This window comes from Poecilia mexicana, unplaced genomic scaffold (genome assembly GCF_051168715.1).
Source record: "Poecilia mexicana isolate PSO_F unplaced genomic scaffold, ASM5116871v1 scaffold_14, whole genome shotgun sequence".
Lineage (NCBI taxonomy): Eukaryota > Metazoa > Chordata > Actinopteri > Cyprinodontiformes > Poeciliidae > Poecilia > Poecilia mexicana.
The window spans coordinates 24,409,304-24,425,476 of NW_028263383.1; the positions used below are offsets into that span (position 1 = coordinate 24,409,304).

A 16,173-nucleotide genomic window follows, 5' to 3' on the forward strand; every position below is an offset into this window, starting at 1 on the left:
AACCCCACAATGTAAAAAAAAAAACAACGTAGATTTTACGGTAAAACGCCGGCAGCTGGGGTTGGCAAAATTCCACTGTAAAAACAATTTACGGTGTTGGGAACCCGGGTTGTTGGAATGGTTCCTTTTTGCTGCTTTCCCCCTCTTTTACCACCAGAGGTTGCCAAGAGGCTGTTCCCTCCCGAGGGCGTTGCCGTTGATTCCTGGATTCCTGCAGAGCTGCAATTAATCAGATTATTTGGAGGAGTTTATGAGAACAGAGCTTCCGACACTTCAGATCCAGAGTGTTAGCCAGTATTTGGTACTCCAGCCCTCCATGCTTCTCACTGTGATTTATATCTCTTTGTGCTTCTTCCTCAGGTTATTGTCAGTGGAACTCTGGTTGCCAGAGTTCCACTGACACCTCTACAGTAAACCAAACCTCTTTGGATTACCCTGTGATCAGTCTCACTCGCTCCTCGCCTTCTGTGATCCAAAGCTTACCTGTCCGCTCTCCACCGCAGCCTCTTGGTCAGTCAAGCAGCAACCCTCCATCTGAACCAAACCCGGTAACCACAGTGATTTTTTCCCCCCTACCTCCACCCAAGTAAGACCATTCCGTTTATTCTGACACTGCCATTTTCAACAACCCCTCTCTTTTTTCGCCTCCCAGTGCTCCAGTGATCCAGATTGAAGACTTTCCCCAGAACCCGATTGTTGATCATTATTTTGTGTTTACAATAAACTTATTTAACTGATTTCTGTTCTCTGCCTGGAGTTCTGCATGTGGATTAAGAAATTAGACTCCATTATGACATACAGGTAAAATCTGGGTTTTTTTGTTTGTTTGTTTTACGGTAAAACGCCAGCAGCCGGGGTTGCCGAAATTCAACCGTAAAAAACAATTACGGGTAAATTTTTTATTTTTTTTTTTACGGTGGAATTTCGGCAACCCCAGCTGCCGGCGTTTTACCGTAAAATCTACGTTTTATTTTTTTTACAGCGTAGGTAGAAATCATAAAGAAGATTAGAGATTGATTTTGCACACACTTCACTAAAAATCAGACAAATCTATTACTTTTAACAGTGGATTAAAGAAATACTTTTTGTTGCATTTGGAAACACTAAGTTACAGCAGAGCCAATCAGCATGAAAATTTTAAAAAGACCTGGTTCTCATTTAAAGAATACATCAAACATTTAAATGTGATACTGAAGTGCGTGGTCTTCCTCTTCAATCTGTGCATGATAGACATTTGTGAACTGTCTCTGAATGTTTGCATCTATAGCTTATGATGTAAATTACCTGCTGCCATTGGCTGTAGCTATCCGTGGTTTGATGATGATGATTATTATTATTGTTATTATTATTATTGTCTGTATGGTTATAATGTGTTGTTACTCTGACAATAACATGTTGTCTTTTATATCTTCAGTTGGTGTTTTCTGAGCTTGAGCGTTCACAGTTGACTTGCTCATTTAATTTACCCTAAACTACTTTGAAATGTGCTTATCGTAGATAATATATTTTTTTGTGAACCGGTGTTGAAAATGAACTTAAATGCAGGCTTTTAATATTGGTATTGATTGCTAGTATGCAGGGTTTCTGAAAGCTGTTTTTAAGACTGATGAAGACATTCACATTACATTAGCTTTTTTTCTCTAGATTTCTAACATCACGCTTGTCAGTTTGAATATTATAACTATTGTTATAGGAAAAAAATACAGTTGATCTTGTGTTTCTAAACCACTTTGATTGGAAATTAAATGATTTGGCAAATGTTCCTGATTTACGAATAACTGCAGGTATTGACCTACTCACTTGGACTTCAGATAGACAGACCGGGTAAGATGAAATACTCTCCAGCTGCACAAACAAACACATTGTAAGAACTAGAACTTAGCCCTGGTAACAATTATTGAAGTTTCCCTGATCTAACGCTCCTTTTAAGCCTGATTATATTTTAACTCTCATTCGGGCCTTTGTGGGACTGCAGATATTGATTTAGGTTTTGGACTTCTAATTTATCTTCATCGTGACTTATAAATTGAATTAAGGGTAATAAAGTTAAACTGTTATTATTGCCAGCTTGCTTTGTCACTGTGGCAGGAGATACTGTGAGAAGTGTCTCATACAGGAGTAGGTTATTGCCAATAAACTAGCTAGAAAGACACGACACCATGGTACGAAGAGCTGTGGATCTGATAAATGTTCACCTGCAATCCTCTCTTTAGCCTAATTGAGTTATCGTATAAGGAACAAGCCTAATTATGCTGCTTTTGTCTCTAAATGTTTTGGATTAACAACAACAAAAAATGTAATTCAATTGACTCATTTGTTCAGATTAGGAAGTTTTACATCCCAAATATGAAACTTTTGGAATAGAATTGAATAGAAACAGGTTTTACTATCCCGCAAAGAGGAAATTCAGGTATAACAGCAGCAACAGATATAAAGGTTCACAGTGAAAATTCTTAAAGTGTTAACAGCAATAAATAAAGAATAGGATTAACTATACCAACTTTTTCAAAGTTGCTAGTCAGCCAGCACAGTTAATCACTAAAGCTACACTGAATAAAGTTCAGTTCTTATTAAGGACCAATGCAGCCATAATCATTTGGGCTCCTATTTTGTTTTAGCCAGCGGTCTTGTACAAGTCTAAGCCCTTTGTGTTATTGCTCAGTTTTGGAGCTAAAGTCAAATTTTTAGAACCAAAATTTGTGTATTTGTTTTAATTAAGAAGATGCAAGTCAGCTGGTTACTCTATGGACTTTTATTTTCAAGAATCAAGGAAGATGGTACATGCTCAAACAAAGACCAAGTTCCAGGCTGGAGAAAAATGTCCTAGCCTCCATCTCTGTTTTACACCTAATACATCAAACTAGATTAAAATGGTCTGTTAGTTCCAAAGTTATGTTGTTCCTAATACACAGCATATGATCAATAGTATGACATAATAGTTCAATGTTCTACATAGATACTTCAGTGATGCACATCATTATCAATTTGTGTTGTCTGGACACTGTTTAGAACAATATGTATTGAAAGAACCATTTTCTCTATGTGCTTGCTTGTACATGAGGCCAGAAACTGTCATGATTTCATTCAATTTTCGAACCCACATGCAGAAAATACTCTGAGGTTCAGGTAAAAGGTTTCTTAGATTTATTGACAGAATACAAACAATGAAAAATGGTTCAGAATCGAAGAACTGCCTGCCTGGGTCTCAGGGAAACTGGAGTGCAGACAAACAAAAACGGTGAGTTCAAGTTCAGTGGGAACTTAGAGTGTTGAACGGAGATGTTTGATCCTACTTGTAGGAATGGATTCAGACCTTGAAGGGGAGATAAGAGGCACTGAGGTCGGCGGACTGAGTAGGTGGCGGAGGAGGGCGGACAGATAAGTCGGGTTTTCAGAGGGATTGGGACAGGTGCAGCTGCCGGCTGGAGGACTTGAGGAATCAGATCTGGTAGCTTTGGAAACGGAACTCTGGCACCAACGGAACCTTCCACGGCGTGGAGGGAGACTTGAAGAACCGGTGGACTGGTAGCTCGAGAACTCCAGGAGAACGTCTCCTTCAGCATAGTGGGAATCTGAATAGATGCACAAGACAAAAACGATCACTGAGGATTCTCAATAGATCTACACAAGAGAACTCACGGAGCCCTGAAGTACCATTACTGGTCAACAATCTGGCATCGAAGTACCGACAGCTCCCTGCTGATCTACCCCTCCACTGATGAGGAATATGCTGCAGGTGCATGCAGCATCAGCATGGACACACCCTCCAGGACAACCACCTCTCAGCCCCCTCTGGTGGACAAAGAATGGAAAAACAACCCCAGAAACCCCAACAGAAACAGATAAGCCAGCCAGCTATCTGCTTAAGTTCTGTCCTGTCTGACCCAGCTGGCAGTGTTTATCTAAATTACTAAGTCACAGCTGATTTCTCACATATTTCTGTCCTCTAAAACTCACACTTAGAAAAGTATTGATAGCCGTCTACAGGTATCCCCATTTTGAGTGGTAATCTTTCTACCCCAACAAAATGTTGCTCTTTGCAGTGTTTGGTCTCATCATTCTTTTTAATCACCAGTTGTATCCATCCATCCATCCGTTGTTCACATAAACCTTTTCCTCCACATCTTTCAGTCTATGATATATAATTATCTAAAAATTCCACCTCCTCCCATTGTATGCAAATATGTTTATTGTGCATGTTGAGTGACAGATCAGTAGATTTTGTTCTGCCAAGAATCCAGTTCTCAGGACCAAGATGAGTCCAAAGTTATAAGAACTCTCAGTCTACACATACAAGCACACGTGAGTGCACACACACACACACGCACACGCGCACGCACACACAAGCACACACACACACATGCACACAGACATACCTTTAGCAGATGCTACAATTGTCACCCCTCCTACACACCTCTTTGTGTGTATAATCAGATTAAGCCAAACATATTCCATGTGGCCCACATAATATCTGCAGTTGCTCTGTTTAAATTCTCATTGTCAGCAGCTTTCTGCAGCTCAGTAAAGTGCAGACTGTCTGAAATGTCTTTGGGTTTTAGCTCCATGTTTGATAAATGTTAAATTGATCCAGCTTCTTCTTGAATCTAAACAAATCCCGTCTTCATTCCAATATTCTAAATCTTCTTCTGGCTGGAGTTTGCATGTTCCCCTTGTGCATCCACTGGTTATCTCCTGGGCCAAAAGCATGCAAGTTAGGTTTACTACATGCTTTAAGTTACTCTTAGGTCTTTGTGTGTGTGTGTGTTTTGTCTATCTTGCCCTGTGATGGACTGGCAACCTGTCCATGGTGTACCTCATTTCTTGCCCATTGACAGCTAGAAATAGGAACTCCCATGACACTGCAAGGACTGAGAAGGTTCAGGAAATGGATGAACGGAAACAGAAATTTATGAACTAGAGGTTTGCAGATCAACCTAAAAAGTGAAGGTTAAATATGACCATATTTTCCACACTATAAGGCGCACCTAAAAACCTTCACTTTCCTCAAAAGCCGACAGAGCGCCTTATATATGGACCAATATTGAGCCACAACAGATCTAGCAACTACAGTAAGCAGCCGCCGACTTCATTTTCGGCCGTAGAAGAAGAAGCGCGCGGTGCATGCTGGGATGGTTGTCAGAATGCTGGTTTGTTAATAAACTTTGACTGACCTATCTACCTACGACCATCTAGAATCAGGTCATCTGCAGGTCATTTACAATTAGAGAAAGTACATCAGTGTTTCAGAAGGATTAGAAGTATTGGGTGCTGTGGTGGCGCAGGGGCAAAGCACAACCTTATTCCCTGTGGGGGTAGTCGCAGGTTTGATTCCCGGCCTGGTGACATTTGCTGCGTGTCTTCCCCTCTTTCCTGTAAGGCTACTTTCAAATAAAGGCAACTAGAGCCAACAAACCCTTTAAAAAGAAAGAAGTGTTTCAAAATAAGCATACATTGTATTTTCTTGAAAAATTCCATAATAATCTAGGTTTTTGCTTGTTTTTATAGCTATAACCTACAAAAAAGAATGATGTTTAACAATAATGTTGAAGATTTTATGATAATTTCTAATCTTTTTATCTACAGTCTGGCATTTTTTTAAGGAGCAGGTTATCTGCGCTTTCTAAACTCTTAGAATATAAATGTGTTGATTTTAATTTCCTGTCTAATTCATCTTCCATAAATGCAGTCATTTGGAACTATCTGCTATATGCTGTTTACCTTGTAATGGCTTCATTATGTGGACTTTCCGTCTCCCCTTGTGAACATGCAGACTGAGTTTTATTTCAGCATGCCATCTTGGCAGAGCTACAGGCTTCAACTTGGTCGGCTCAGAATGGATGTATGATTACACAGGCAGAAGCTGTGGTAATCGCTCTCTCCTGGCAGGCCATGGAAAGTGTTGAGTTGAGAGAGAAATTTTGGGGATTTCTCAACACCACTGAGAGCTGTAGCCATGGAAACAGGCATAAAAGATGATAGCAAGTTGCTGTGCAGGTGATCATAGATACACGTACATACATAATGTTACAAAGTAAAATTGAACTCAACTCTTATGAGCCTCTTCACTATGAACTGTGGACTCTACTTACTTTTTTCTAATTTCCTTTGAATGTTGTACTGAGTGGGATAAATGTATGCCCTACAAAAATGCAAAAACCACAGAAGGTCTTCCAGTCGATTCTAGATGTAAAGACCTTCTTGTCATGTTTGTAATGTTTTCTCTGGTGCAAAACCCAAACAATTAACTAACAGTTGAAAAGACGTGTTTATTTGATAAGTTATGGATAAAAACTGTGGTTCACTGGGTGGTATAGGCAGAGCCTGCAAAAGGGTGAGGGAAGTTAATGTAACTTTGACTTAACTGAGTCATGTTAAGTCAAAGTTTATCATTTGTCACATGTAGAATATAAATATAAATATAAATATAAATGTGTTGATTTTAATTCAACACCTGTATTATGTGAACATCAAATGCTTCAAACTAAAAATGGATTAAAGGTTTAGTTTGGAGTCTATTCCCATTGACATGTGGTACATATGTGGATAATCTGTAACATTCATCTTTTGTATTTAATCGACTTTACAGTGACTGCTTTAATAATAAATCTTTTTTTCAGCTCCAAGATGTTGAGTTCATTTCATTGACATTAGTAAAAGGACACAGAAGACAGGAAATAGGTTGTAATTTCCACAAGTCCAAAGTATTCAAATAAAATGCACTTCGAAATAACAGAAGGAAGGGTAATTTGCTTACAGAAGGCAGCTAAAGCAGAAATAAATGCTGCTTTAATCATTGAGTTTGACATTATGAACTAATTAACAAACACCTGTTTAAAAAACTGCATAACTTCATGTTTCCAAACTCTGATATTAACTTGGAGAGCATGTTTTTTTCAGAGGCGAAAGTACATATTATGCAGTTTTTACACCCTCAATTAGCATACATCAGCCTGTGGCAGTGCTATGTGTATGTGCAGCCAGGTGTCCGCATGTCCCTGTCAGCCAGCTGCCACAGAGCGGCAAAAACACTCAGCAATAATTACAGGAGGAGAAGCAGAGGAGGAAATGTGTGTTTCTGCCGACAGCTGCAGACACACTTAATAGCTACATAAAATTCACACACACACACACACACACACACATATACACAGCTAGATTATTGGCAGAAAACTCATTTCTGGTGCCAGGAGAGGCACAGAACACCATTATATCTCCGTACACACCTGCAGTCACTTTAAAGATGCAACGTTTTAAAAAGACATGGAGACATTTGACAGGAATCAGTGGTGATAACTCCCTTGTTGGGAGTCAGTTTCTTTCATACCTATAAAGCTCCACTTTAATCTGCAATAACGTGACAGAAAATATAACACCATCTGACAGTTTTGATCTGTTAAGAGTTCTGACTGATCTCTAACAGGTTTTAAAATGAAGTAAATAGGACGTTTGTCTCAAATGATTGTGCATTTGTTTGCATAATTTTGTTTTACGATTCATTTTTATGTTTTCTTTTTCAATTTTACTTTTGTTTCATGTTCCATGAAAACACAACTGTCAGTTGTGATGCAGCTATTTGTGGTTGTCTTTATATCAATTTGAAGATGCAAAAAATGTATAATTTCTCAGCTGGGGTAATGAAAGAAAGTTGCCCTGCAAAAACACAAAATCTAATATTTCTGCTCTAGTTTTTAGTGCAAATATCTGGCTACATTTGAAAACTAACTTGCATATAACTTTTCAGCAAAATATAGGCGCTTGTTTTAAGTATATTATTCCTTACCATTGACAAAAAAGTACTGGTTCCATTGGCAGATTATTTTATGCATATCATGGGCAAAATCTATTATGAAATAATCTAATATGTGAAATAGTTGAAAAGTTACTCATAATTTTGTTTTATCTTATTTTGAGTGTAGTAAGATATTTGCACTAGAAACTAGACTAAATAATACTTGGTAAGATTTTATGTTTGTTTAAAGAGTTCTTTATTCAAGTATATTAATGGTTAATTGAGTAGAAGAAAAAGTGAAGTAGAAAAAGAAACAAAAGCACCAGGGATTGAAATGCTAAATTCTTTCAGGCTAATGCTGCAGTCACTTTCTTTCGGTCAAACCACTGCTGAACCAGAGACAATGTCAGAAGTGCCTTTCCTGGGCTAAGGAGATAAAGAACTGGATTGATACTCAGCTGTCTAAAGTCCTCTTTTCACACTAAAGCTTAGCATGTATTTATTTAGAAATCAAGCTCAAAATGGTCTGCAGAAAGACCAGAGAGGCACAGAAATAGGATTGTTTGAGGTCCAGTGTGAATTTCTCAATTCAGTTATGATTTGGGGCGCCATGTCATGTGCTGGTCAGGGTTGCCACTTTTCAGAAATTAAAATAAGGGACGCCCACCATGGTGCGTGTCGCTCTACTTTCATGGGATGGGATGGCCGCTGGAGCAATAGACAATGTTTTATGGCAGTGTTATTTGTTTTTAAAAAGTGATCCAGAATGGGTCCTGTGTGGTGCAGGGGCAAAGCACAACCTACATATTGAGGCCATAGTCCTTGTGGTTGTGGTCGCAGGTTCGATTCCTGGCCTGGCGACATTTGCCACATGTCTTCCCCTACTTTCCTGTCAAACTACTTTCAAATAAAGGCAACTATATAGACAACTACATTTGAAAACAAAAACAAAAGTGATCCAGAGAGCAATCATTCATACATAGAGTACTCCAATCAGAGTAGCATACCTTAAACATGTTTAAGCAAAGTGTAAAATGTATTTGGTAAACTGCTCAAGTACTGAGTAACTGATCATAACACCTAATTTAATCAGAATGTGTCCTCAGACAGGGCTCCAAAAGTATAAAAGTTATATGAAAATTCTGGTATTGTAAACAGTGTTACTAAAATATTTATACAAATAAGGAGTTAGGTTAGGAGGCTGGTTCTAGACAAATTTACCATGGGGGCCAGGATAGTCGGTGCTTTTCCATGTTCACACTTAAAAAAGAATGAAACATAAAAACAGAGTAATATTTCATTATTTGATATATCAAGTGAGCCAAAGAGCCACTTGTGTCTACAGAGATCCAGGTTACAGATCCTGATCTATCAGTTGGAAAGTGTGATCATATCTCAATACAGTAGCTAAAAGTGCAGCACAATAATTTTTAATTCATTGTTAAAGTAAAATTGTGAAGGTAAAAAAAAGCAAACCTGAATATTAACAAAAGTCATTTATTTAGCATAATTTCTTCTGTACCCCTGTTGGCCCCCATCTAGAACCGCCCCTGGGCAGCAGGTCTGTGTCTGACATTAATAATACATTAAATGACCACTCTCCTCACCACCACCAACCACCACTTATGACAGATACGACTACACATTAAATAAGCAAATAATTGATTATCTAATAATCAAACCATAACAGTCTACTAAAACCACAATACGAAACTTAATCAATCATAGCAAAATGTTCTGTACCATATCAGCCTCAAGAGATGATTGCGGGATGAAGAGACGCTGGTTCTATAGGTTCTGACCGGTAGTGTTTCTCTCCTGATCCATTAATACAGCAGCACACTGCGCCACGATCAACACATTTGTTTTAATTGCCTGTATTCATCCTCACTAACATTATTCAGCCTGGGATTTGAGTCTTCCCTCATGTCTGTATCTTTATGAGAGGTTTTGGTTCTAAGGACGGTGGAGAATCGGGTTGAGGACGTTTTTAAAAAAACCCGGTCGACAGCAGCTCACCGCGGCTACGTAGTGTCCGGCTCTAGGCAACCACAACAGCTTCGGTCCGTAGCGTTCTCGGGGTACTTTAGCTCGCGCCACGACAATTTAGCTGACCTTAATATATTCTGTGTTTTATTTCAGTCATTATTGATACAATTAGTCTTTATGTGTGTGATAGGCATGTCATTTTCCGTATCCCGTATCGGTTCAATACGGGACGCAACATTTAACAGCCAAATACGGGACAATTCCGTATTTTAAGGGACGGGTGGCAACCCTAGTGCTGGTCTTGGTTCATTCTGTTTTCTAAGGTCTATGGTCAACACAGCCATAAACCAGATAATTGTAGAGCACTCCATGCTGCCACCTGCTGGCAAGCTATATAGTGATGATGCTTCACATTCTCAAGCAGGACATAATACCTGCCCAAAGGTAGGGTTAGGGTCCCTCTTTTATTTATGAAAAGAGGGACAGATCTTTAAACATATTTGACTCCTTTTTGACTGACAGAACAACAGTCTGTTGTCCACAGAAGAACAGCATCCATGTTAAGCTTTGTACTGTATGAACCAGGGAAACAGGACAAGTTGTGGTCACCCCAGTTTGACTCTGGTTGGCGTCACTTTGATTCCTTGCGATGTCTTCCTCTCGTTCTGGTGCGTAATGAAGCCACTTCAAGTGGCTGCAGTCCTCAAGATTCAGCTTTGGGTCAAACTGCAGAGCAGCGGCTGAAAAACACAAGAATAAAAGTGAGGAAGGTGCTGGTTAGAAAGATGATAAACATTTGAAAAGTTCTGAAAGACATTGAAAGATTAAACAGTGTACTGGTTACAGGTCAGAGAACAAATACAAACCATATAGTTCCCCATGTACACTCACTGTTAAATTAATATTTATTTTAATCTTTCATTAATATTTACTTAATGTTTACATATACAATTACATTTACCTATTGAGCTGCAGTATAGTGTAGCATTTATGATGCTGCACTCATGTTAAAATGAGGGAATCAATATTTAAAATAAAGGGCTGTTGATCAGAAAACCTAACGATAAAACTCAGGGAGGATCAGGGTTTATTTAACACACTGTAAAAAAAATTCTGTTGTTTTTACAAAAAAAATCTGGCAGCTGTGGTTGCCAGAATAATTCTGTAGAAAACACAGTGAACATGTAAACTGTTTTACTGACCAAACAGTAATTATAACAGTGTTAAATTGTGAAATAAACAGATTATCCCATAGTTTTGCACAAATTTTAACTGTGATTTGAAAAGGTTTATTTTTGTAATAAAACAGTTTTATCAAGTAATTTTAACCAACTTTTTCTGATGAATTATCATAATAATGCTGTTATTTTACACTTTTTTTCCAGTAAGATTTACTCAGTTTTTGTTTGTTGTACAAAAAAAACTTCATTTAGTCCTACTGATAAATTACCTTTAAATAACGGATTAGAACTGTTAAAATGTCAATTTAAAACATTTTATTAATACTTTCTGAAAAACTGAAATTTGCTTTAATTTTTTAATTTTTACTAATAATTATATCTTTAAATATCTATAAGCATGAAATTTCAACAAACATTTCTCACTTAAAGGAAACTTTAAAACACAAGGAAGCCCAATATAAATTGTATCTATGATAACCTTAAAAAAATAAACATACACTTGCATGCCTTTGAAATATTTATTTTCAATGAAGTTCTCATTTGTCTTTTCTGAACATCATGAAGCACATGCACCTGCTGAATACATATAAATTTCTTCAACGTTTTTAACTTTATCAGAAACAGTATGAGAGCCAACTTTCACCCCCTTTTTTTTGGAGGGGGGGGCTTGAAGATTATAACATACAATAAATTTCTATTTCCAGTATACATTTTAATAATAATGTTTGTTTGCTTCAAAAGTTTTCCTTTTTTAGAAGCAATTCTATTTTCAAATATCTATAAATAATCAAATTTCAACAAACATTTACCAGTTAAATGCAAATTTAAAACACAAGGAAGCCCAATATAAACTGTATCTATAATGATAATTCAATATATTTTTTAAGAAACAAATAAACATTTCAATTGAAAACATATTTTCAATGAAATTCTCATTTGCCCTTTCTGACATGGAACAAAATTCAGCCACTGAACAAATATAAATATGTCTTTTCAACTTTTTTAACTTCAGAAGACACTGTGTGAGATGCAACATACATTTAGAAATCTATTCAGCTCTGTTAAGATTAAACACTGTCTTGATAACTCACTGACTTTAGTCCTTTCTCAAACATCACGCCACTCATGATCCGCAAGTTCCTGGATCAAGGTGAGGACACGGGGGTTCACACGCAGTCTGGGTTTACGGGTTTCTTCCACCTTACTGCCCTTGTCTGGGTTGATTGAGAAGAAACACCTTAAGATAAAGAGGACAAACAGAAAACTACATCAAAATGTGCTTCACAAAGACATAAACATTTTATTCAAGATATAAAAGTTGTCAAAAGTCAAATTTAACTGCCTACAATTAAAAAAAAACAAAAAACAAAAAAAGAACTCATACCTCTGCAGAAACTCCAGTGTAGACGCCAGCCCCGATGGATAATGTATGTTAAAACAATAATAGCTCCCAAACATCATGCAGAGGGCAGAAATAAAACAGGAGATGTTGTTGTTTCCAATCTGTTGATCCACACTCAGCATGAATCGTTTGGCATGGAAGCAGGATTGACCTAAGGAGAAAGAACAAATACATTTAGACTCCTGATACAACAAAACAATGACATTTATATGAAAAATAACAAATTAAGTAAAAAGTACGAAAAATAATATTAGTATAGTAAAAGCATAAGAAAATAATTGGAAAAAAAAAAAACTATTAAAGAAAATGCCAGATGGACAAAAGTGCAAAGAAAGGGGACAAGACAACAAAAAAGACAACAGGTCAAAGAAACTGGAAAAACAAAAATGAACTCACCACACACAATGATAGTGGGAGTCAAGGAGACATTCTCCATCTGTACTTCTTCAGCTAGGCATGTGTCCTCCACACAGAAGAACACTGCTTCTTCATTTTCATTGAAGTAGCAGAGAAGTAAGAGCATCATCTCTTTAACATCTTCAGAGTAACCGTCCAGTTCTCCCCTTAACATCTTCAACTTTGTCTGAGCCTGGAAAAACCTTTTGTTTTTGTTCACACAAACAGTGTTCATGTAGTTCAGCAGTCTTTTTCCCTTCATATCCATGTTCCTCATGAAGGTTTTCTTCAATCCAAGTCCAGTAAGTTCCTTGTAGTATACAGCCATCCCAATGTCATGAAATAAAACAGGCCAGGCTTCCAAGACATCTTGAATGCTTTTCCCCTGGTTAATATCTTTGCGCTGAGTAGAAAGTTGCCCTCAGTAATTGTTTCATCTTCTCAGGATTGGCCTCCTTCTGCAGAGACATCATCTTGAGCTTGTCCTTCTTCTGTTGCTGACTTTCAGCAGTTTCTCCAAGAGGAAGAAATTTGACATTCCAGTTGATACACCCATAGGTGTCCTGAATTGCAGCTCTCTGTTCCTGAGGAATTTCATCTGTGTCAGAGTTTTCAGAGCAGCGCTTTCGCTTTCTTATTTTAGGCATTGTAGATCGCTTCGCATTGTCAATTCGATATTGAAGTTGTTTGACGAGTGAATGATAGCCAGGGCCAATGACATCTCCATCGATAACGTCTTGTAGAGATTTTGGATATTTTGCCACCATCTTCTTTGCAACCTCTGTAGAACTCCTTTTACCCAAGAAAGAACTTTTTCGCATCATTTCAGACACCACAATCCTGACCATCTCCTTCCTCATTTTTGGACTTGGCCGTTTACCTCTCTCTAATGCCTGCATCAGTTCTTCTGAGAACTTTTCCCATGGTATCTCAAAGGTGTCCACCCAGTCTGCTGCAGATGTCTGGTTGCTGCTGGAGGAGTTTGATGACACACTTAGCGGGGACAAAGACTGCTGTGATGGAGGAGTATCTTGTGATGCATTACTTGAGGACCTGCTGGTTTCAGGGGTCCTGCCTTCAAAAACACAAAACAAAAAATAAGTTATCAGAACTGAATATGAATATCAGTGTTTAATGGTTGATTTTCTAGAATTTTACTTACATCTGAATTTCCAAGCAGCAAGTGCCTTTCTGGCTTGAATTGGTCTTAATGCTGACAGCAAGTCTTTCTCAACAATGAACTGGAAGTCATCATACGTTTCTACTCCAATTGACTGTAAAGTCTCCTCGAGAATGTCTTTTGAAGCCTCTGCAAGATCGGGCAACACTTCATTGATAGCACTACGTAAAAATGTTTGCTCAGCCATTTCTGGAATAAAATCAGACAAAATAATGGTAAAAACACAAGATCACAGAACACAGAACTGGTTGCACTTGAAGTTTTGGCCATCACTTATGTCACAGAAAACATCCGGGTGTGAGTCATTGGACTGTTCCAACACTGAATTCTTCCATAAATCTGATTCTAAAAGTGCACTTAGTGTCTGTTTAATGGGTATGTAGTAAGAAAATCTCTGGGTCATGTTTTCATCACTTCCTAAAGATATTTGCTTTGGTTCTGTGTATTTTAACATTTTTTTGAAAGTCTGAGTTCTTGAATATGTTGTTCTCAGTGGCCCATGATGACAAACAGAAAATAAATCAGAATCTCTTACACAATCACAGATTTTAGCAACAGCATCATCTGCAAGACACATGTCATCTTTTAAAAGCGACTTTAGTTTAGTCAAAGTGTAATCCATTCCCAGCTCATGCACATTTTGCATCTCTTCAACGATGTTCTGTATTGTGGAAGCTGGAAGAAGCAGCTGTCCTTGAAGTTTCAGGTAGAAAAGACACAAGTTTCTGAGATAATCCTTGTTGAAATTTGGAGATAATTTGTGACTTTCATTAGTCAGAGCATCGTTAAAGCTCTCAGAAGGCCCATCGTTTTCTGACAGACTAACAATCTTACTTGTAGTTTCCTTGTACAAAACATCAATGTTATCCACAAAAATACCTCTATGTTTACGGGACATATGAGCTGTGAATGATGATTTGACGCTGAAAACTTTTTTGCAGGCTTTTACTGGACATGCTACCGGCCGCCCCTCCATTATATGCTCCTTTAAATGAGCAACGACTTCTTTCACAGTTTGGCTTTGGTGCCCACACAATGAAATGGTGCATTTCAATTTAGCAGCAATGACTTTGGCTAATTCGGGTTGTGAAGCCATGTTGTGAACTCGGTAAAAATGAGTTTTAAACGCTGCATATGTACAAAATGTCCGCTTACATTCTGTGCCGAGGCATTTGAATACACAACTGGGCTCGTTTCTGTGCACTCTACAATGCAACACATAGCCCCTCAATGATTCTAGTGTTTTACAGCAAAATGTACATATAATCATGTTTAAACAATTTCAACCTACCCAACAAGTTACACGTGTTGCAGGTGTAGCAAAAAATGATTCTACTGCATATTGTTCCAAGAAGCAATATGACGCCTTAAAAACAAAATGTAATCTCCCCAGAAACACAAATTACCGTTACGTTTGAAGAAAACAAAGCTTAACTTACATTTGCTGAAAGCTGACGAGGTCCAAACAGCGCTCTTTTCTTTGTCAAGGTTTGAGCACAATTCAGCTTCTTCTGAGATGAGAACCGTTGTACGAACTTGTTCAAAACAGCTTTCAGGCGCCAGGTAAGCGAACCAATCAGAGAGCAGAACAGACCGGAAGTTGAGCACAAAACGGTGTTCTCTGTCTTTCTCGCAGTAGCCGAACTTTGAGCTTATAATGGCAACGGTGAAGGTAAAAAATCCAGTGTTAGCAAAAATAATAAATAAAAATAAAATACATGTACCAATAAGCAAGTACATGACTTCCTTGTTGATTCAGATGTTTCCTCCACGTTAGACGTGAAATATGAAGAAATGATCCAATCAAAATTGACAGAGAATAAGTAAATGAATTAAAGAGGAAATGACAATCTAAAGAAGTGGGAAAATACAAGTGAATATAAATAGATAACTAGTGAACAAAATTGGAAGTAAACAATGTGGAATCATAATTACTTAATTCCACATTAATTTCCAAATCTATTAATTTATTCATTTATTTCATTGTCCATCCATCCGTCCATCTTCTACTTATCTGGAGTTGGGTCTCAGGGGCAACAGCTTAAACAGGGAAGCCCAAACTTACTTCTCCCTAGCAAAAAAATGGTAAGCTAGCTTCCAATTCATTTGGATTTAATCATCACAGAATGTAAATGTTAGTTTTACACTGCTGAAATGTTGTGAAGGATCCAACTTTTTTCATTAACAATACAAAATGTGTGTTTTCTACAACTAAATACAATATTATTTACAATTTTACATTTTAAAATTTACAATAATTTTCTGTTCTACGTTATACAACATCATACTGGTAAAT

General features: G+C 37.7%; 1 protein-coding gene across 1 annotated transcript; it reads right to left on the minus strand.

Annotated features, from left to right (window-relative positions):
* Positions 1-12,006: 12,006 nt before the first annotated feature.
* Positions 12,007-13,300, minus strand: LOC148155568 (uncharacterized). The gene is made up of 3 exons (XM_088012634.1): positions 12,698-13,300; positions 12,284-12,452; positions 12,007-12,136 (listed from the first exon to the last, which is right to left on the minus strand). The coding sequence occupies exons 1-3, from the start codon at positions 13,023-13,025 to the stop codon at positions 12,007-12,009; spliced, it is 627 nt and encodes a 208-aa protein (XP_087868760.1). The 5' UTR covers positions 13,026-13,300.
* Positions 13,301-16,173: the final 2,873 nt, after the last annotated feature.

Bases quoted from the DNA above. Each gene is read 5' to 3' on its own strand.
- LOC148155568 (XM_088012634.1), bottom strand. From the start codon at position 13,025: ATGGCTGTATACTACAAGGAACTTACTGGACTTGGATTGAAGAAAACC. The intron at 12,453-12,697 runs GTGAGTTCATTT...CTTTCTCCTTAG, and splicing joins TCCCACTATCATTGTGTGTG to GTCAATCCTGCTTCCATGCC. The intron at 12,137-12,283 runs GTATGAGTTCTT...CTTTATCTTAAG, and splicing joins ACACTGGAGTTTCTGCAGAG to GTGTTTCTTCTCAATCAACC.